This window comes from Anolis carolinensis, chromosome 3 (assembly GCF_035594765.1).
Source record: "Anolis carolinensis isolate JA03-04 chromosome 3, rAnoCar3.1.pri, whole genome shotgun sequence".
Classification (NCBI taxonomy): Eukaryota; Metazoa; Chordata; class Lepidosauria; order Squamata; family Dactyloidae; genus Anolis; species Anolis carolinensis.
Genome location: NC_085843.1, coordinates 171942091 through 171964352, shown reverse-complemented (window position 1 = coordinate 171964352; position 22262 = coordinate 171942091). Strand labels below are relative to the sequence as shown.

At 40.6% G+C, this 22262-nt stretch overlaps 1 protein-coding gene across 2 annotated transcripts; it reads right to left on the bottom strand.

The window, feature by feature from the left end:
- Nucleotides 1-824: 824 nt before the first annotated feature.
- On the bottom strand, nucleotides 825-20837 carry ncoa4 (nuclear receptor coactivator 4). Of its 2 annotated transcripts, none has more exons than XM_062975800.1 (10): nucleotides 20686-20837; nucleotides 8618-8769; nucleotides 7231-7371; nucleotides 6998-7086; nucleotides 6454-6562; nucleotides 5904-5978; nucleotides 5146-5292; nucleotides 3982-4974; nucleotides 3703-3792; nucleotides 825-1951 (listed from the first exon to the last, which is right to left on the bottom strand). In XM_062975800.1, exons 2-10 carry the CDS (start codon nucleotides 8756-8758, stop codon nucleotides 1946-1948), a joined length of 1791 nt encoding a protein of 596 aa, XP_062831870.1. In that variant the 5' UTR covers nucleotides 8759-8769; nucleotides 20686-20837; the 3' UTR covers nucleotides 825-1945. The 2 variants fall into 2 exon arrangements, with proteins under 2 accessions (XP_062831870.1, XP_062831871.1); XM_062975801.1 differs by lacking the exon at nucleotides 20686-20837 and adding an exon at nucleotides 10503-10656.
- Between the last annotated feature and the right edge of the window lie 1425 nt (nucleotides 20838-22262).

Sequence of the window (22262 nt, the reverse complement as noted above, 5' to 3'; positions counted from 1 at the left end):
TTTAAATACCTGTCTGGGAATGCATTAAGGCTGCGTAAAAATACTTGATTTCTGCCTACTTTTTCCACGTTTTGCAAGTAAATGTCTGGAAATAAGGTCAAACTATTAACTGCAACCTATTTATTGGTGCCATTAAAACAAGGATTTCTAAAAGTAAATACAAGCCAAAACCAGGTTAATGGTTTATAAGTGGAGCGGAGTACTCGGCAAGCATTTGATTCAGATTGGGTCAGCATTATTCAGCTGCTGAAATGTGTCATAGGAGTACGTTCAGTTCTGTTCCAGCACTTAAAATAAATTTCTGGGTTTATATTCCAAGTGTGTCTTTTGTTAGTCAACTGAAATCTACATACAACTTGGTTAACATGATAGGTAGCATAAATTATACAAACTTCCTAAAGCATCTGTGTCCCATTTTTTAAAAAGTTTGTATAGTGGGATATGAAGGTGTGTTTACACGGATTTGTCCCTTTTGCATACAAAAGTGCAGCTGTATTGGTTATGGAGGATTCGCTTACATTTCTGGGCAGGGCTAAGAAATACTAGTAACTTCATTGCTAGATTAATAAATAGTATTTGTGCATCTTTCTGCAAAAACATTCTGTAAAAGTTCTACTTCTTAATATATAGTGGCACACTATGCTGTACGTAGTATAAATTATTACCTATTGATTTATAGTACCCTTTTCACCAAAACAGTGTATGATCATTAGAAAGGTGATCATCAACCTTCCCATTTTTGGTGGATTGTGATTTCCATCAGCATTAATCACTGGCCTTGCTAGGTTAGTGCATACAGTTCTATGCAAAAATGAGTCTTTCGATCACAGCAATGGTTTAATTGAGAAATTCAATTTACACCAACAAATATGGGTTATGACAAACAGCAAGGGTTTGCTATACCACCATCAGTTTGATTTTGGGAAGCAACATGCACCTTGATATTCTTTACTAATTGAACCATATTAATCATTCAAAGCTTAATATCTCAATAAATGGCTCAAACTATTTCTCCAATTAGGAATGCATTCATGAAAGACAGATGGACAGTGACAACACCCTTTTGCTGCTGAAGGCCTATGTTTGTGAAACTTTTAGATCAAAGTGTATTTGTACTAGGTAAAGAGCACTTTCAAACAAGATTTTTTACGAAAGATCAGAGCTTATCAGGACTGCCCCTGTACCATATGGTTACCGGGCGCAAGTGGTATTAAGGCTCAACATTAAAGCCACATTTGCTTTATGCTGAACGCTTAAAGCTACTTAATTTAAACATGACAAAAGTTACCATAATTCTTATAAAGTTAAAAGAAATAGAAGTTAAATGTTACTATTCATTAAAAAAACACTGCACTTGGCAATGTACTTTAAACCAATGTTCATCCACTCTGGTGAATTTAAGCCCACTTCTCTCATTTATCTCATGACATCAGTTACTGGCAGCCTTTGGTGATTGATTTGGCATGACCCCATTTTAGCTAGAAAAATACAGCCTTTAGCCTCTAACTGTACTGTACACCGTTCTGGAGCACCTAGTTTGCATAAAATTTGTAATTAAGCATGGTTTTAAGTGCCACTGTAATACTTTAACAACCAGAAGCTGTTTGTGAGAAGAGAAGAGAGCAGATCTTCACTAAAACGGCTCCCTGCAGTCCTTTGAGGCCAATAGTCATTGAACTTTCAGCATGGTCAGGAAAATGACTCCAAGCTCTGGTTTGCAAGGGCTTTGAGGAAAAGATCTTCACACCATAGCCATCCATGGGACACAAGGGAACTGTTGCTTCCATATGTGCAAGTCATCAGTCAACCACATGTAACTTAATGTCCAAGTCTGGAAGAGGCAGATGTCAGACACAAACTAGAAATGCAGTACACTAAAAATCACTCAGAAGAAATGTGCGATGGTCAGCAGGAAGGTGTTGTTCTTTCAGATGGTTCAGACTTTTCACAACTAGAAAATGAAATTCAGAATTACTGAGTTAACAAAGGAGGAGTCTTTGGAAACTTTCTAGATTCAACTATAGGAACATACTGGGTGACATTCTAAAAAGACAATATGCACTGCCTTCATTTAAATTAGGATACATTTTATTACACCCTCAGCTGTGCATTGGAGAGGGTTGCAAAATCACAACCAAGTAAGATGTGCTTGCTCCCAATACAGGCAATCTCAGAGCTACAAAAATCCAACTTAGATATAACAGTAGAGTCTCACTTATCTAACCCTCGCTTATCCAAGTTTCTGGATTATCCAAGCCATTTTTTTAGTCAAATATTTTCAATATATCGTGATATTTTGGTGCTAAATTCGTAAATACAGTAATTACAACAACATTACTGCGTATTCAACTGCTTTTCTATCAAATTTGTTGTAAAACATGATGTTTTGGTGCTTAATTTGTAAAATCATAACCTAATTTGATGTTTAATAGGCTTTTCCTTAATCCCTCCTTATTATCCAAGATGTTTGCTTATCCAAGCTTCTGCTCTACTGTAACTACTACTTACAAATGTGGCAGGGGGTGGAGTGGTGCTGGATGAGCCTTGGAGCAGGCACACCAACCAGCAGTGTGTGCTGGGCCTTTGGAAATACAGTCTCACTTATACAACATAAACGGGCTGGCAAAACTAGGCAAGGAAGGTTAATATATATATCTGTGGAGAGTCCAGATACAGTAGAGTCTCACTTATCCAACATAAACGGGCCGGCAGAACGTTGGATAAGCGAATAATTTTATGTTGTAATTACTGTATTTACAAAATTAGCACCAAAATATCACGTTATATTGAAAACATTGACTACAAAAATGCGTTGGATAATCCAGAACGTTGGATAAGCGAGTGTTGGATAAGTGAGACTCTACTGTATATATTAACCTTCCTTGCCTAGCTTTCTCCATCACAACCTCTGAGGATGCCTGCCATAGATGTGGGCGAAACGTCAGGAGAGAATACTTCTAGAACATGACGATACAGCCCTGTGATCCCGGCCATGAAAGCCTTCGACAACACATTAATAGAAGATGCTTGTCTAATGAACAAGATGTTCTTTCTTGGAACTGTATTTAAAAAGGTCTAGATCAGAGTGAAGGTTGATGGGCATAATTCAACTAGTGATACAAAGGTATCTAGTATGTGCGTCCAGAGTATTAAGAAGCCCAGAGTATTTTCTTTTTCTACTACAGTAGAGTCCCACTTATCCAAGCCTCTGGATAATCCAAGCCATTTTTGTAGTCAATGTTTTCAATATATCGTGATATTTTGGTGTTAACAGTAATTACTACACAGCATTAATGTGTAATGAACTACTTTTTCTGTCAAATTTGTTGTATAACATGATGTTCTGGTGCTTAATTTGTAAAATCATAACCTAATTTGATGTTTAATAGGCTTTTCCTTAATCCCTCATTATCCAAGATATTCGCTTATCTAAGCTTCTGCTAGCCCATTTAGCTTGGATAAGTGAGACTCTACTGTATCTCCATTTTCTTACTAGAATTGATTACAAAACCCAAGATGAATAGTGGTGGTTCAACTACAGCTTGTATTTGCCATGCAATTAAGCCTTTTAATCTTTATCATAGCAATACAAGGGGGAAAGAGGTATCAATCCTTTTTTAAAGATCTTTCAGGATCTGTAAAGTTTGCAGCCTTATAGCTGACAAATGGAACTTGGCTCAATATAAAAGGGGAAAAAATTACCTGCAAGGGAGTCCGATATAGCCATTTTTCTCTATCTCCATTTAACTTCATACAAGTAAATAGATCACAAACGGTAGGAAGACCACAATCCTAAAAGAAATGGATTTCCCCCATTAGATGGATTTCCCCCATAAATGCATTACATACCAATCATATGAAAATATATTGGTCACAATGGATATTTTTTTTAAAAAAACCAAACAAAATAAATGCTATCAAACATAATGTAATGCTATCCATCATCAACACCTTGTCAATAAGGGGTTAGGTTATACATACGTGTGCCTTTTTGCGTAGCAACCATTTGTCTTCTAGTGGAGGCTGGTTGGAAGTTTCTGTGCTCTTGGAAGACAACACCCAGCTGTTTGCATTGAAAGGGAGGTGGAATGGCTCAAGGAATTCCAGAAGGGAACTCTTACAGCTCATTTCCGCTTTCTCTCTGCTCGCCTTCTCTTCTATACTCGATGCTGCGATTTCCGATCTGGCCAACCAGGCCGACAGAGGAGTTTCGAGCAATTCTTTCAGTGGTTCTAGAATGGCACAGTTGTGCTGTTGTTGTGCGGCAAGGAAAGCTGCTTCTTCCACTGACTGCTGAGACAGAGGGAGCCAGGTGTTGTTCCCTGCAGGTTTCAGTATCTCGGGCTCAGTGACTTGACTGGGTGTCTGTCCCACCGGCATGCCATTTTTATCCTTGCCTTCTTTCCTAAGGAGCCACTTGCAGAGAGCTTCCTTCTCGCATTGGTCGTCACACACGCATTCTGAAAAGCTGGAGCACAACTCATTCGCTCGACATACATCTTCTACTTTAAAAGGCTGCAAAAGCCAGGCATCATTGGCAGTTGACTTCTTCCCCTCAAGGTGCTCACTAAGGCACTTAAGATTGCCAAGGTTTTCTATCTCCATGCCCTTGGCCTGGTTGCCACAACAATTGCTGCAGGAATCTGCTTTGGAGAGCCAGTCATTCAGACTATACTCTTCCCGAAAAGGCTTAAGCACATGCTTCCACTTCTCCACTGGAGCATTCTTGTTTTCTGGTTCAGGAGGAGTAAGTAGCCAGTCAGAAAGATCACTCTCTTCTTGCTCTAAGATTTCCAGCTCATCTATTTTTTCAATAGAAAAGGTGGAGCCAATAGTAGAGGTAGAACATTTACGCAGGCGGAAATCCATGTATTCAGGAACATCTTGCTGGTGGGTTTGCAAAAGCCAGTTCTCCAGGTTTTTCAGATTTCCCCATGCTTCTTCCAAGTAACACACCTTGGAGGACTTAAAATCCTAAGAAGCAAATGAAAGCACTTTAAAGATTGGCTCTATGAAGTCAACATCGTTTAGGAAACAGTGGTTCAATTATCCAAGTATTTAACATTTGCACTTCTTCCACCCCACTAATTCAGAAACATCATTTTTCCCAACTAACTTAAAACTTTTATTAAAGGCAGATTGTACCTGACTGGTCTCTGGCACATGTGGTTTCAACAGCCAATCCTCATAGTTGTTGCTAGGAACATACGGAGCAGAGGAGGCACTAGCTGCAGGTTTGTTTCCAAGAAGCCAGTCAGAGAGTGGACAACCCAATGAACCAGACAAAGGTTTCTGGAAATACCACACTTAGTGTTAACACATTTAAATAAACATAATAACAATAAATGCTGTGCTCAATATCCTAATAAAATACATACTCTCTTGCATGCATACCCATCCGCAATCACACTTCATCTCCACCTCCCCATTTCAGAGATGAAGCCAAGCAAAAGGCACTCTAGCCGACTATATGATTTCTCTCTATTAAGGAAAACCAATGTGGACAACTAAATAGCCCTTTACTCTGCTATCATAGCAAAATGGGAAGTCTTCTTTAACTAAGAAAGATTGCAGGGCTTCATGGGAGACACCCAAAAGCTGCAAACAGTCCACATTATCAGTTAGGCTTATGCCTAAGTGCATTAACTGCTAGGCTAGTTGCATCTGACAGATGTAGAGTTACAAATCTTAATCCTTGAACAGTCTAGTCACTAGCTACAAAACATATATAAGGTACATTTCATTTATGATGCTGTTAAAAGCAGAAGAGACCCAACAGGACAAGCTGAACAGAAAAACTAAGCATGTCTCATTCTTCATCAAAATTTATTGTGTTATTAAAATAAGTTCTCAAAACATGTTCTGCCATCAGGCAAGTGGATTTGCACTAGTAAAATACATACCTGTTCAGGTTTGGCTGTTACAGGACAATTTTGTACAGAAATCCAAGGAGCACTGTCTTCTTTGTCGGAGGTTTGCTGTTTAATTTAAACAAGATTATTTTAAATGTATTATTAATTGTAAATTTTTATATTTAGACATAACTGAGCAGACTATGTCTATGCAAAATATCAAGCTAGCAACCTCAAGCCAACAAATCCTCAAACAAAACAAAAATAAAAGGTGTGGATTTGTTTTCAAGTGTATCCAGAAAAGGAATTCACTGGAATCCAGAACCCTGAAAATAGTTCTGTTAACTTAAAGAGACTTTTTTATCCCATTCCCTACACACTATACTGCAAGCTGCTTTTAAAAATCAAGAGAAATTCCAAAAGGAGTTTTTGCTTAAGGGAAAAATGTCAACTGTCACAGCTCTAAAAAATATCCCAGAAAGTTAACACAATGTCTCCACAAGAAGTAGCCCTTTAGGATTTTAGTAACAAATTCTATGATTTCCAGTGGTAGTTATATGCAACAAGCTCTACTGCACTTGAGAAAAGTCCTTGTACTCACCATGGTGGTGATTGTACCAAATGTTGTGATGGCCTGGCGAAGAAATGGCACGTCAGCTTCAAAATTTAGGATGGAAGTTTCTTCTGGATTTAGAGCTAAATTGCCTAATCTGTAACAGCAGAAAAGAGGGCTATCAATTCAAATTCTGTATTAGTATAAGAAAATGTCCATAGCAAAAGCAACACTTTGTATGAACTAAGCCAAACCTTCTGCAAAGATCTGAAAATAGTGAATGCTATCATTTTGACCTGAACAAAAACAGTATGCCTCTCACGATCTTAAAAATTAACTCAGTCTTATCTCCTAATCAATAGGTCCACATGTATGCATTATCCATACTGTCAGTAAACAGCTTTCTGATACATCCTCTGTGTTTAAAGTATCATTGTTGGCAAGAGGTAAAACAAATGCATCTCTTGGGAAAACAAACAAAAAAAGAAATGGCTTGCAGTGTTTCAACCCACAATTAGGTGAACCGTGCCTAAAATAATTCTGAGCCCGATGTCAAATTCAAGAGCTACATGACTCCGACAAAACTGCTTACCTTTCCAAGCACACTGAAATCTGGTTGGCAAGGTCATTGCTGTGAGGCTGCTCCAACTGGTGGATGAGGCAATTAAATTGTCCCAACAACTGCAATTCAAGAGAGAAAAATATTTGATTCCTCTAAAAACATCATGAGCAAGGCTTAGATAGGGAAATCTGCCAGGGACAAGGTGCACAAGGTCAAGGCTATATAAACTGTGATACTAAATGTGTAAGAACCAGGCAATTTACCCAAAAGAGTTGCTGTGCTTGCTGCTGCAAGGCTTCCTCCTTCAGCTGCTGGATGAGATCCACCTGTTCCAGTAGCCACACTTCTCGGCTGCGCAAACATTCCAGGTGGCGGCTTATACAGCTGTGAATCTGGGCTTTTACCTGCAAAATAAATGCTAGATTCAGTCACTGCCTTCCCTGTAACTTTGACCTAAGTCATACCTGTATCAGAAATAGAAATCACCAAGACAAAATTAAGACACAGGAGATCTCAACTTAATAAAGCCACTCATGTATCACCGAATTTTGCATTTCATTCAGTGTTGAGGCTCCACTATATGAAGGAAATAAAGCATCTTAAAAGAGAAGGTGTTCCCCACAACAAAGCATTCAGCCAAGACAAATCAATTTAAACTGTCATGTAACTTATCACCCATTCTGGAGTGGGGCATTATTGGGTTCTCATTGCCTCAGCATATCAGCATGATTTAAGAAGGAGATGTCTAATTCATTCTTTTGTTCCTTCACTTTGAAGGGCTCCAAGAATTTTTTCCTGATTACTGTGTATATCTTATCTTGTATTTACAGTCTTGGTGAAACCACGTGTACTGCAGCTGAGTGGAGGTAGAATTTAAATAACACTGAATTGCCAATATGACTATACAAGCCCAACAACTACAGAACTACAGTAACAAATAAGTACTGTTGTTACGCCATTAAAGCTACATATTACAAGTGAGACGCACTAATTAAAATTATGATATAAATGAAACAAAAACAGTCTCTATATATTCCCCATACTTCACAGCGTGCAATTAGAGCAGTATTTATTTATGTTCTACCCAATACCTTTAATGGACATCTCCTGCTATTATAGCCAAAATGTTTTGTTTCAGATAGTATATCATTGAGAATTAAGGTGCACCTACACTGTAGAATTAATGCAGTTTGACCCCACTTTAACTGCCCTGATTCAATGCCAGGGATTCAGGGGAGTTGTGGTTTTACAAGGTCTGCAGACCTCTTTGTGAAAGAGATTGTCCCTCATCAGACTACAACTCCCATATCACAGGATTGAGTCAGGTCAGCTAAAGTAATTTCAACCTGCATTAATTCTACCATATAGATACACCCTGAGCCTAAAATACAGTATGACTTGTGGCACAGCTTTGTTACATTGGCCTAAACCTTAAGCTACTGTAAGAAAGCTTTATCACAAGATAAATTTTGAGCTATTAATACACTGTTTTAAAATATGCTGCATTCTGTGTGAAAAGATTGAAACATGATAAAACATTCAGAATGTATAAAGTAGGAAACACTGGAGGGTCTGCAATAAGGGACAGACAGTGAAGCATCTCTGTGACATGTACAGATGTGTTGCTGTTTTGAAGTGTGTCCTTCATACCTCTCTCCAGTTGTCTTTAACTTGCTGTTCAGCCTTGACTATTCCAGCAATTGCAGTCTCCAAGTCCTTCTTCGCTCGAAGACACTTGTCAAGAGGCTCTTTGCTCAAAGAGCTTTCACTTCTCTCCTGGAGTGGTCTCATTCTTTACAATTCTAGAAACAGGAAAAACCCCACAAGATAACTCAAGATATGCCCACTGAATACAAGAAATGCAACTTGTTACCATCTGTTTGGTCACCAGCCACTGTTTTGATCACGACTTTGCCGCTTTCTCCAAGGACTTTTATAATCCAATCCTGCACTAACTGTGCAGTTGAACATCTGATCTTTGCTTTTCAAAGAGTGAGATGTAGAATTCAGTATCTTTTCTTGGGCTGCATATGCAGATCCTAAAGCAGCAAAAAATCATCTTCCAACTTAACACACAGAACTAAAACTAGTACAGTAGAGTCTCATTTATCCAACGTAAATGGGCCGGCAGAATGTTGGATAAGTGAATATGTTGGATAATAAGGAGAAATTAAGGAAAAGCCTATTAAACATCAAATTAAGTTATGATTTTACAAATTAAGCACCAAAACATCATGTTATACAACCAATTTGACAGAAAAGGTAGTTCAATGCGCAGTAGTTATGTAGTAATTACTGTATTTACAAATTTAGCACCAAAATATCATGATGTATTGAAAACATTGACTACAAAAATGCGTTGGATAATCCAGAACGTTGGATAAGCGAGTGTTGGATAAGTGAGACTCTACTGTATTTAGATTTAGGAGTACTTTATGTATGCCCACCTACCTATAAAGAACTAGTAATTTTATATGGGTGCATCTACTCTGCCAAATTAACAGTTTAAAACTATGTGTCGTCAAAGGCTTTTACGGTGGGAGAAAGAACTCTTGTCTGTTGGAGGCAAGTGTGAATGTTGCAACTGGCTACCAGTATTTAAAAACTCTAAAATCAGGACAGTAAATAAAGAACAATACTCAGAAAACAGGAGAATTCCAGACTTGAAACAATGAGGGCCAACTAACACCTCCCAACAAAGGATTCACCTAGACAGGAAGCAGCCAAGCTTTGAAGCTGCAAGGCCATTCAATGCTAATCAAGGTGATCAACTGCACCATTCACACTTGCCTCAAGCAGACAAGAGTTCTTTCTCCCACCCTGGATCTTCCACAGATATATAAACCTACAATGCCTAGTTTCCAACAGACCTCACAAACTCTTGAGGATGCCTGCCATAGATGTGGGCGAAACATCAGGAGAGAATGCTTCTGGAACATGGCCATACAGCAACCCAGTTTAACACTACTTTAACTACCACTGTTCAATGCTATGGCATCCTGGGAAATGAAAATTTGGGGAGGCACCCGCACTTTTGGACAGAAAAGGCTAAAAATATTGCAAAAGTATCACTCCCATGGTTCCACAGAAATTAAATTTGCAGTTCAAAGTGGGTCAAATTGCACCAACCCTACAGCGAGTAGATGCTCCCTATCTTGCTGATTTACACTGCAGTGAAGCCGGAGTAAACAGCAGGAATGTTTCCTTTTGCCTTTTTGAAAAGGTATTCCCTGTTTCTAGAAAACGCCGGCCTCTTCTCCAAAACAATGCTGAACCGCACAGAGAAAGCTCGCCAAGCACCCAGCCTTGCCCTCCTTTGCTTCCCGAGGTTTCTCTCAACGTGCAAGGAACTGCCCGAAGCAGAAAGGAATGCAGCCAAGCAACTTGGGAAGCTGATCACTTTCTCTCTGAGTAAAACCTGCCGAGATCAACGGGGCTTGCATGTCTCCATTGTTTTCCCTAGAAAAACAACCGGGCTTTGCGACAGCAGGTCTCCCATTCCTCCTTTGAGGCGTCCTTGCAGTGCTTGGCATACCTCCGCTTGCCTTCCAGGAAGGACGAGCTTTTAGACCTCCTTCTCTTCCTTCTCTTCTGCCGATGGAGATACACTATCGGCAGGAACAGGCCGCTTTAAGCGTGCATTTGGCCCGCCCCGCCCAGACCACGTGGCCCCAGCCGCCACAGCTGAGACACAGACTGTCACGTCGCTGGGAGGGGCGGGCCCAAAACTGCCCAGCAACTGGGAGGAAGGGGGGAGGGAAGCAGCAAAGGGAGAACAGCCAGCCACCCTTCGCCTCCCCCCCCCCCCCCGAATCCGGCCTAATCTCCCTTCCCTAAACCTCCCTTGCGCAAAAGGAAAGAGGCAAGTTCAAACTGTTTTTTCCAGCCATATCTGCAGACTACAAAGCTTGGGAGGGTGGGGAGGATGTGAAGGGTCAAAATAAACTAAAGCTTTGGCTCCCAAACAATGGTTCTCCTATGATCTCAACCACCAAAATCCCCATCCAGTTTAGCCAACAGGAATTCTGGGAGCTGTAGTCCAAGGAGGGCCAAAGCCTGGGGAAGGTTACCCTAAGTTACCAGATTGCACCATCGCAGAGTCAGAGGAAAGAGACTCTAAGGGCCATCCTGTCCAACCCCATTCTGCCATGCAGGGACAAAAAGCACTCCAAACAGAGTGGGTTGCTGTGAGTTTTCCGGGTTGAATGGCCATGTTCCAGAAGCATTCTCTCCTGACGTTTCGGCCAAATCTATGGCAGGCCACACACCCTCTGAGGATGCCTGCCATAGATGTGGGCGAAACGTCAGGCGAGAATACTTCTGGAACATGGCCACACAGCCCGAAAGACATACAACAACCCTATGGCAGGCATCCTCAGAGGTTGTGAGGTATTGGAAACTAGGCAAGTTGGGTTTATATATCTGTGGAAGGAGAAACTCTTCTCTGTTTGAGGCAATGTTCCAATTGGCCACCTTGATTAGCACTGAATGGCCTTGCAGCTTCAAAGCCTTGCTGTTTCCTGCCTGGGTAAATCCTTTGTTGGGAGGTGTTAGCTGGCCCTGATTGTTTTATGCCAGGAATTCCCCTGTTTTCAGAGTGTTGTTCTTTATTTACCATTCTGATTTTAGAGGTTTTTTTTAATACTGGTAACCAGATTTTGTTCATTTTCATGGTTTCTTCCTTTCTGTTGAAATTGTCTACTTGTGGATTGCAATGGCTTCTCTGTGTAGTCTGACATGGTGGTTGTTATCACAACCTCTGAGGACACCTGCCATAGACGTGGGTGAAATATCAGGAGAGAATGCTTCTGGAACATGGCCATAAAAAGGTAAAGGTTTCCCCTGACGTTAAGTCCAGTCATGTCTGACACTGGGAGTTGGTGCTCTTTTCCATTTCTAAGCCGAAGAGCCAGCGTTGTCCGTAGACACCTCCAAGGTCATGTGGCCGGTATGACTGCATGGAGCGCCGTTACCTTCCCGCCGGAGCGGTACCTATTGATCTAGTCACATTGACATGTTTTTGAACTGCTAGGTTGGCAGAAGCTGGAGCTAACAGTGGGGGCTCACTCCGCTCCCGGGATTTGAACCTGCGACCTTTCGGTCTGCAAGTTCAGCAGCTCAGTGCTTTAACACACTTCGCCACCGGAAAACTCACAGCAACCAAGTGATTCCGGCCATTAAAGCCTTCAACAACACATTCAGTCTCTGCTTAACCTGCAGAGAAGGAAACCACCACACACGCCATGGCAAGTATATTCTGCAATCATAAAAAAAACTTTTTGATAAGAAGTTCTTCCTAATGTTTATGGGGAATCTCTTCAAGCTTCCCAAACTTTGGTCTTCCAGATGTTTTGGACTTCAGCTCCCAGAATACTCTTAAACTGAAGACCCAACCCCCAGAGAACCAAAGCTTGATGATCACTGCTCCAGATCATATATGATCATGGAAGCTGAGTAGATTCAGTCCTGGTTAGTAATTGAATGGGAGGCCACCACTGAAAATCAGATGCTGTGGACTATATTTCTAAGAGAATGCACTGGCAAAAACAGCTAACACTATGTAACATGATTTTTGTTTCTGTGTTACAAATTCTAATTGGTTGTATCTTAAAAACATGGGGAAAAGTTTGTTAAATTGCAAAAACGAAGTTTTTGTCGGTCATCCTGCAGCACATTTTGCTATACTTCAAGTCTCAACCAATTCAACATAGTTTGTGGCAACCACAAAAAAACAAGTTTCTGGAGTAGAACAACTACCTTCAAAGCAAGTACCACACAATTAAACAGAAATAACACTTTATAACTAGGAATAAAAGATGTTTCAAATTTTGTTACATAGTGCAATCCTTTGCCTAAAAGAATTCCTTTGAAAGTCACCTTAAGTCAACTGGCAAATTGAAAACACATAGAGTTTACTGACTAAAATAAACAGCAGCTGGGGGGGGGGGGGGGGTCTGAGATTGACTCAGGCCATAATATAGGGAATAAGGAGGCCACCATAGCCAGTGGAGTAGGGGCTACTAATAGGGTGTTTTCACACATGCAATGATTATCTCAAGATTCAGTTAATGGCAACTGAATAGTGTAAACTGACTCAAAACTTTACAAAAGTTTGATGAATGGCACTAGTGCCTGCTAATACAATTATCATCCAAGTCAATTTCTATGGACACAACAAAATTGCATGGGGTCACAAGTTGACAGTTGACCTGAAGGCATGCGTGCCCACGCACACCAGCCATTCCAATGCAACCACCAGCTTGATCCTATCTGCATCTGAAAGGCCAGGATGTCAGACTTTACTTCTTTCAATAAGGTCTTGGGCTTTGTCACGGTTTGCCTTCGGGTCGTTTTCCAACTTGCACAACCCTAAGGATGTGTAAAAAAGTAAGTCCAGGTTGTAGAACTGGAACAGTTTTTTTCCCATGGGCTGATGCCCAAGTAGCCAGTTCTGGCTGGCTGGACTTATGACCCAAATTGAGGCAAGGCAAAGTTGCCAAGTAAATGCTAATTAAATCCTAATTACTCACAAGAAGACCAAGATAAACAGCCCTCTACCCACCCATTTTATCTTCATAACAAACTTGGGAGGTATGTATGGTCATGAGGCTGAGAATGCAACAGGCCTAAGGTCTCCCAGTGAGATTCATTCTTGAGTACACATTTGGACTTGGGTCTCCCCAGCAAATCTCTAACCACTGCAGAAATTGTTTTTTTTCTCAAGCTATTTAAGGCAGTGGTTTCTCTTAACACACACACACATTTATGTGCCTTCAACTCACCTGCTGACTTGTGGCAATCCAATGAATTTCATAGGTTTTCTTGGGCAAAGAATGCTCAGAAGTGGTTTTGCCACTTCCTTTTTCTGAAAATATAGCCTTCAGTACGTTGTATTCGCCAGTACTATACAGAGGTACCCTGCTGGTCATCCACGATCAAGTGGAATCTAATGTCTTTAAATATAGACTTAAGGTACAACCCCAAATGAGACATAGCTGGCCTTCTCAAAAATTGGGCCAAATCAACCAAATCTGTATACGTGTGGACAGTTATAACCCAGATACAGACAAACTTCGGCCTTCCAGGTGTTTTGGACTTCAACTCCCACAATTCCTTACAGACAGTAGTCTGCCCTTGCCTGGTATAACCCTTCTGGTTGCTTTCCCCACAAATAAAACCTTAGCAAACAAAACACAAAGCAGGTGTTCAGACAGCTCATTCCAAAGATAGTTTTGCCTGCAGAACTGTGGTCACAGCCACGTACCAGATTAAAACCACAAGATATGTAAGGCATCCCACTGCAGTGCTTACACAATATACCTTGCTTCATTTGAAAATAAGAGAATGTGTAATGGGATTACTGTTTGAAAAACAAGATGTATATCTTTTAAAGAAGACATATTGCAAATGATATTCTATTATAAAATAGCTTGAGTTTAACTACTGTTTATTTTTTTCTTCTAGAGGTAAGTTCATTTGTGTGCGAAAAAGATCTTGGAGTCCTCGTGGACAACAAGTTAAACATGAGCCTACAATGTGATGCGGCAGCTAAAAAAGCCAATGGGATTTTGGCCTGCATCAATAGGGGAATAACGTCTAGATCCAGGGAAGTCATGCTCCCCCTCTATTCTGCCTTGGTCAGACCACACCTGGAATACTGTGTCCAGTTTTGGGCACCGCAGATGAAGGGAGATGCTGACAAGCTGGAAAGCGTCCAGAGGAGGGCGACTAAAATGATTAAGGGTCTGGAGAACAAGCCCTATGAGGAGAGGCTTAAAGAGCTGGGCATGTTTAGCCTGCAGAAGAGAAGGCTGAGAGGAGACATGATAGCCATGTACAAATATGTGAGGGGAAGTCATAGGGAGGAGGGAGCAAGCTTATTTTCTGCTGCCCTGCAGACTAGGACACGGAACAATGGCTTCAAACTACAGGAAAGGAGATTCCACCTGAACATCAGGAAGAACTTCCTCACTGTGAGGGCTGTTCGGCAGTGGAACTCTCTCCCCCGGGCCGCGGTGGAGGCTCCTTCTTTGGAGGCTTTTAAGCAGAGGCTGGATGGCCATCTGTCGGGGGTGCTTTGAATGCGATTTCCTGCTTCTTAGCGGGGGGTTGGACTAGATGGCCCTTGAGGTCTCTTCCAACTCTACTATTCTATTCTATTCTAGGAACTTTAGAGTTTAAAAATAAGCCCAACCTTAATGTTGGGTGTTCAGGCCTTAAGAGCTGAATACCCACCATTAAGATAAGTAAATGAAGAGACAGAATTATCTCAAGAGAGAGGCCCAAAGCTTTAGAACAAGTCTGCTCTACTTATCAGGCGTAAGAGGCTGAAATAAAAACAGGTGAAACCTCTTCAGGCTGCAGATATGTTTTAAGCATCGCACTTTCCAAGTAGAGGTGTAAAGTATTGTACAAATAAACCATGTTATAAAAAGAGAAGTTTCAATAATATCTATTAATTACACTTATGTAAGATTTTTAGTTATGAGAGTATAATGTGAAAAAATCAGTTTCTAATTAACTAAATGCAAACAGTAAGAAAACCTAAAAAATGCATTCAAGCTTGTACCACTTAAGGTAAAGGTTTCCCCTGACGTTAAGTCCAGTCATGTCTGACTCTGGAGGTTGGTGCTCATCTCCATTTCTAAGCCAAAGAGCCGGCATTGTCCGTAGACACCTCCAAGGTCATGTGGCCGGCATGACTTACATGGAGCGCAGTTACCTTCCCGCCGGAGTGGTACCTACTGATCTACTCACATTGGCATGTTTTTGAACTGCTATGTTGGCAGAAGCTGGAGCTAACAGTGGGTGCTCACTCCGCACCCGGGATTAGAACCTGGGACCTTTCGGTCTGCAAGTTCAACAGCTCAGTGCTTTAACACACTTCACCACTGAGGCTCTTGTACCACTTAGCTATCATAAAATTATCATGCTAACAATGAGAATTTCTAATAATTGCCATTAGAAAATGCATACCCCGACAATGCCAGGTACATAAGCTAGTTGTTAATAAATTGCTGTCTTGAGGGAGTCATACTCTTCCTGCCTCAGGGAAAGATGGAGACAAACTTTTCTTCTGTTGCCACTATTGGCTGACATTGAGCAATAAAACCATTTCAGTTCAATTGTCTTTTGTACACATTTCAGTCAGAAATGGCTTTTTACCACCAAATTCAAAATGTAAATCTTTAAGGCACAGGCTTAATCTGGTCTTCCACATAGCCAAGAGAAGTACCTGATTTCACCCCATACTCTTTCAATGGAAGCACGATCCTTTTAAAAATCACATCTTTCAAGGAAACTCTACTTTTTAACTCACTTTTTCCCAGGGAGACCCCACATTTTTTACTCATTTTTTTCCAAGAAAACACTATGGGTTTAATTCATTTTTAACAGGGAAACCTTTCTGATGTCATAATTTGAAATCTGTATCTTAGATTTCACTTTACTCATATGTTGTTTTTTGTCTAAGTCTAAAAATGGCTTCAAAATACTTCAAAATCATATATACCTATGCCTGAAGCTGACACAGGATTGCAGCTAATAGAAAACTTAGTTCTGAAACTAAGACACCTCTACTCTGATGTATGGAAAATTGAGCAAACCAGTTTTCCACAGCCCCACATGATAAAATTATAAGAAAGGTGATTATGTTTAAAATATTATGAAGAGTTTCAGGACAGTAGTAGCTGTTCAACAGTGGAATGGGCTGCCTTGGTGGATGATCAGCTCTCCTTTGTTAGTGGTTTTAAAACAGGCAATCATTGTCACTCCCTCTTATTGGCATACAACTTTACAATTATCTACTTTTTGTTATCAGAGCAAAATAACATGATAATATACAATATCTACAATGTCAGTATTGGAACACGTAGCTAATATCGTAAGCAAGAACAAAAAAAGCCCTAATATAGCTGGTACATGAGCTATATATATTAATTGCACTGAGAATCAGTTCCTCATCAAGTTGGTGAACAACCTTCTGGAGACTGAGAACAAACAAACATAAAAAGCTCTTCCAGATTTAGGAAACAGTGAAGAGTAAAAAGTGTATTACAGTGGGCTCTCCACGATGGACCATCACAACCCATATTGATATGATAAATGGCAGCAACATGCATTTGGACTCACTGAAGCATTCAAGTTCACATCCCCACCATTTAATAATATGGGGTCCATATTATTCATATTGGCAGCAGAGGGGAACCTGACCCCCCCCCCCCACGTCCCAGATACAAGAGACCCACTGTATGCTGTTATGTGTTTCTCTAGTAAAATGCTTTTAAAGAGGCTACAAATCTTACCCCATTTTCAAAACATGTCCTGTCTTAAACAGCATTATGACCACATTCTTTATAGACATAAACATAACATTACTGGCTCATCAGCCCACTTGACCACTGTCAGTTTTCTATTGTTTGTGTTTCTATTAAGAAACCAAACAAAATAAAAAATAGAATCTATTTTGGTTAGCCTTAATCTAACATAAAGACGGAAGGAGGGAGATAGAAGCAAATAAGACTATCAATGTAAAGCCCAAGTAATTACCTGTAAAATCCCCAAGAATTCGCTAAAGCCACATTTGCCCATGGTCCAAAAATACAACCTAATGTGCAGTAAACATTTGACATTGAATGATTCAGTGAATGCACACTAGAGCTTTCTTTGTTTTCACAAGTAAAGCTTTTATACTGAGTCAGACTTCTTCCAGCTACAGCTTTGAGAATAGCTTGTGATATCACTAAAGGCTGCAGGTGAAATGAAGTACTATACATGCACCTAGAGCTTTCTGGACAATTCTTTTGTGATGTGGGAAGCTATAATTTACTACATGAAACTGAGGTTTCATCATTTTCCTTCCTAGGTAAAGGTAAAGGTTTTCCCTGACGTTAAGTCCAGTTGTGACCGACTCTGGGGGTTGGTGCTCATCTCCATTTCTAAGCCAAAGAGCCGGCGTTGTCCATAGACATCTCCAAGGTCATGTGGCCGGCATGACTGCATGGAGCACCGTTACCTTCCCACCTATTAATCTACTCACATTTGCATGTTTTCGAACTGCTAGGTTGGCAGGAGCTGGGGCTAACAGTGGGCGTTCATTCTGCTCCCAGGATTTGAACCTGGGACCTTTTGGTCCACAAGTTCAGCAGCTCAGCGCTTTAACACACTGTGCCACCAGGGGTCCCTTTTCCTTCCTATAAGTCCCTTAATTTTAATTCACCAGAGCAGGTGAAGTCATGATAAATGCATACACTGCTTTCATTTGTTTCCATACAAACCAAAAATTCACATTGGCTCCATACATTCACTTTTACTGTTACATAAAACCTGAATCATAAGGCTTCCTTGCAAGATGAATTTGTAGGTTCCAGCAGGCTGCTTTTAAACAATCCTAGCTGTTGTGACAAAAACATGAAAACCAAAAGGCTTACCACAGTGACGGACCCCTGGGTAATGACATAAATACCAAATTGAATAACACATTTCTACAGAGACTACTGGAGCAATCATGCTGAACTGCAACTCTCAGCACTCATCATTATTGTCAATACTAAGTAGAAGGACTAGGGCTTATGGTCCAACAACATTGGGAAATCTCCATCTATGCCATATAAAAACCCATAAGGTATGACCACAAATTTTTATCAAAGCTCTGGTTTTTGGAATGAAACTTATCTACCTCATTCTTTGACCATTCCATAAAACCACAACATGGTGAGACTTATGGCTCTGATAAGAGTTTAGTGTTTCCATCACAACTTCTTAGATATTTCAGCTCCCAGCTCTCACTTGCAACAACATCTTCTGCTAAAGCTTGCCAACACTGCTTCTCAAATCCTTTGAATAGTGATTGGCTATTGGTTGTTCTTCAGCTTATGTTTTATGCTATTTTATATGTTTTTATGTATTAATTCATTGTAATTGGATTGTATTTTATGTCAATGTTTTATTGCTTGGTCCCCATGTAAGCAGCCCCAAGTCTCTTCTGGGAGATGGGGCTGGATATAAGAATAAAGTTGTTATTATTATTATTATTATTATTATTATTATTATACTGCTCAAAGACAGTCATTTTTAAAAGGCATTGGAAGAAAATATATTTGCATGAGGAAAATAAATCTATCATCTGATACATGAATCAACTGTTTTAATGATATTTATATTGCACTAGCTGTGCCCGGCCACGCATTGCTGTGGCGTCATCTGGTGGTGTTGGTTAAAAATTGTTGAGGAAGTGGTGGTATTGAATGTATGTGGTATGGTTGTCTTTATGTTTAGTATGCATTTGGTTGTTTGTGTACTGTGAAAGTGGTGAGGGTAGAGGGGGCCTATGTCCCTGTGTAGTACTGTATAGTATTCATACATTGTCCATGTGTTGTGAATGCTTGGATTCCGTCCTGCTGCAAGTCACACTCTCTTAGAGGAAGGCAAAGGCAACTCCCTCTCCTTGAACAAACCTTGCCAAAAAAGCAACTGGTAGGATCACTTTAGGCCCCTACTCCACTGCCATATAAAATCCATATTACTTGCTTTGAACTGGATTATATGAGAGTGTAGACTCATATAATCCAATCCAAAACAGGTAATGTTCATAGCTGGTGTGGATTTTATGATTTGATAATCTGGATTATATGACAATGTAGAAGAGCCATAGAGTCTCCTTGGGTCACGGAAAAACTTACAGGAGAAAACTTAGGGTGCATCCACATACACTGTAGAAATAAATCCATTTGACCACACTGTAAATGCCATGGCTCAATGCTATGGAATCCTAGGTAGGATTTGTAGTTTGGTGAGGCACACCCACTCTTTGGCAGAGAAGGCTAAAGACTTTGTAAAACTACAACTCCCACTGTAGCTCCTACAACATTGCGCCATGGCAGTTAAAGAGGTGTCAAACCTATTTATTTATGCAATACTTTTGACACTTTTCCCCCAGGTAGGAAGCAGCCAGGCCTTAAAGCTGCAAGGCTTTTCAATGCTAATCAAGGTAATTAATTGCAACATTCACACCTGCCTCCAACAGACATGAGTTCTTTCTCCAATCCTGAACCTTCCACAGATATATAAATCCCACTTGTATAGTTTCCAACAGACCTCACTACTTCTGAGGATGCTTGCGGGTGGATGTGGGTGAAAATCGGGAGAGAACACTTCTGGAATATTGCCAGGCAGTCTGGAAAACTCACAGCAACCCGGTAATTCCGGCCATGAAAGCCTTCGACAGTAATCTTAACATTCCTGCCCCCTTCCTGTATCCCTATCACACCTTTGGAAAAATAATAAAAAGAAATATCCCGCCACCAAAAAAAAGGTGGCAGCAGTAAAAAATCACAATAGCCAGGACTAACAATAGGATTTCTGGGTTGTTGTGAGTTTTCCGGGCAGTATGGCCATGTTCCAGAAGCATTCTCTCCTGACGTTTCGCCCACATCTATGACAGGCATCCTGAGGTTGTGAGCTGATTCCAGCCGTGAAAGCTTTCGACAATAGGATTTCTGCTATTCAATGGCAAGCTAACATAAGCTGGATAAATGCCCCACACCATCTGGACCACATCCAACCTCCTCGCATTTCGGGCCTTAAAATGGGAGAAATGCCTGCCCTGAGGAGCCATTTTGCCCCTGGTAGGAAACGTCACCGCCGGCCCAGTGGGGCAATGGGCCTCCCTGGGCCTCCACACAACCAACCAAGCTCCCCAGGCCTGTAGTCTGACTCACCACGGGCGAAGTGCGGGCTCCGGCCGGCTAGAAGGCGCGACAGGCCTCGGAAGGACGGCAAACGCGCCTCACCTCGGTAGGCTCCGGCCGGAAAAGGAAGGCGTTCCCACGCTCTATGACACTCTCGCGATATTTCGGGCCCAGAGGGTTTCAGCGATGGCTCTCGCTCGCCCCCTGGAAGCAGTCGTGTAACGAAAAGCGAGAGGAAAGCCACGAGCATGCGCACTCGCGCTTTCGGAAATCTGGGTCTGGCCACGTTTCTCCTTCCCCCCCCCTTTTTTTTTTACGTCAGCAAGGAGTCAGCGTGGCGCATGGTTTGAGCGTTGGGCTGGTAATCTAGAGCAGGGGTCCCCAAACTAAGGCCCGGGGGCCGGATGCGGCCCTCCGAGGTCTGTTACCTGGCCCCCGCCCTCAGTTTTATAATATAATATATTGTATATATATAATATTGATAATAATATTATAATGTAATACAATATAACACTAATCATACCATATAATAATATTAATTATATATTCTTCATTACATAAAATATTACTAATAATATTACAGTATAGTGGTATAATTCAATATAGTAATATATAATGCTAATATTGTGCTATGCTAATAATATAATATATTGTATGTACATATAATTTGTAAACCACTCTGAGTCCCCTTTGGGGTGAGAAGGGTGTGATACAAATGTAGTAAATAAATGCAGTAAATAAATAATAAATAAATTTTAGACTTAGGCTCACCCAAAGTCTGAAATGACTTGAAGGCACACAACAACAACAACAACCACCCTAATTAATTTGACTATCTCATTGGCCAGAAGCAGGACCACACTTCCCATTGAAATCCTGATAAATGTATGTTAAAATTGTTTTTATTTTTAAATATTGTATAGTTCTTTCATTGTTCTTATTGTTGTTGTTTTTGCACTACAAATAAGACATATGCAGTGTGCATTGGAATTTGTTTGTATTTTTTTCAAATGATAATCCGGCCCCTCAACAGTCTGAAGGATTGTGGACCGGCCCTCGGCTTAAAAAGTTTGAGGACCCCTGATCTAGAGCATGTGAGTTCGAATCCTGGTTCCGCCATGGTAAACTTGAGTACACTTGAGTATTATTAATAATTACAGTAAAGTCTCACTTATCCGACATAAACGGGCCGGTAGAATGTTGGATAAGCGAATATGTTGGATAATAAGGAGGGATTAAGGAAAAGCCTATTAAACATAAAATTACATTATGATTTTACAAATTAAGCATCCAAAACATCATGTTTTACAACAAATTTGACAGAAAAAGCAGTTCAATACACAACAGTGTTATGTAGTAATTACTGTATTTACAAATTTAGCACCAAAATATCACGGTGTATTGAAAACATTGACTACAAAAATGCGTTGGATAATCCAGAACGTTGGATAAGTGAGACTCTACTGTATAATCAAGCTCGGTAGTCAGGGGGTTTAGGTGTTCAAGCCAAAATCAAAAGCGTGATTTATTCAGGATTTTAACATTTGGTTAACTCCATGCCAAGTCTATGAGAAGCAAAAAGTAGAGTCCCTCCAGAACACGCCAAG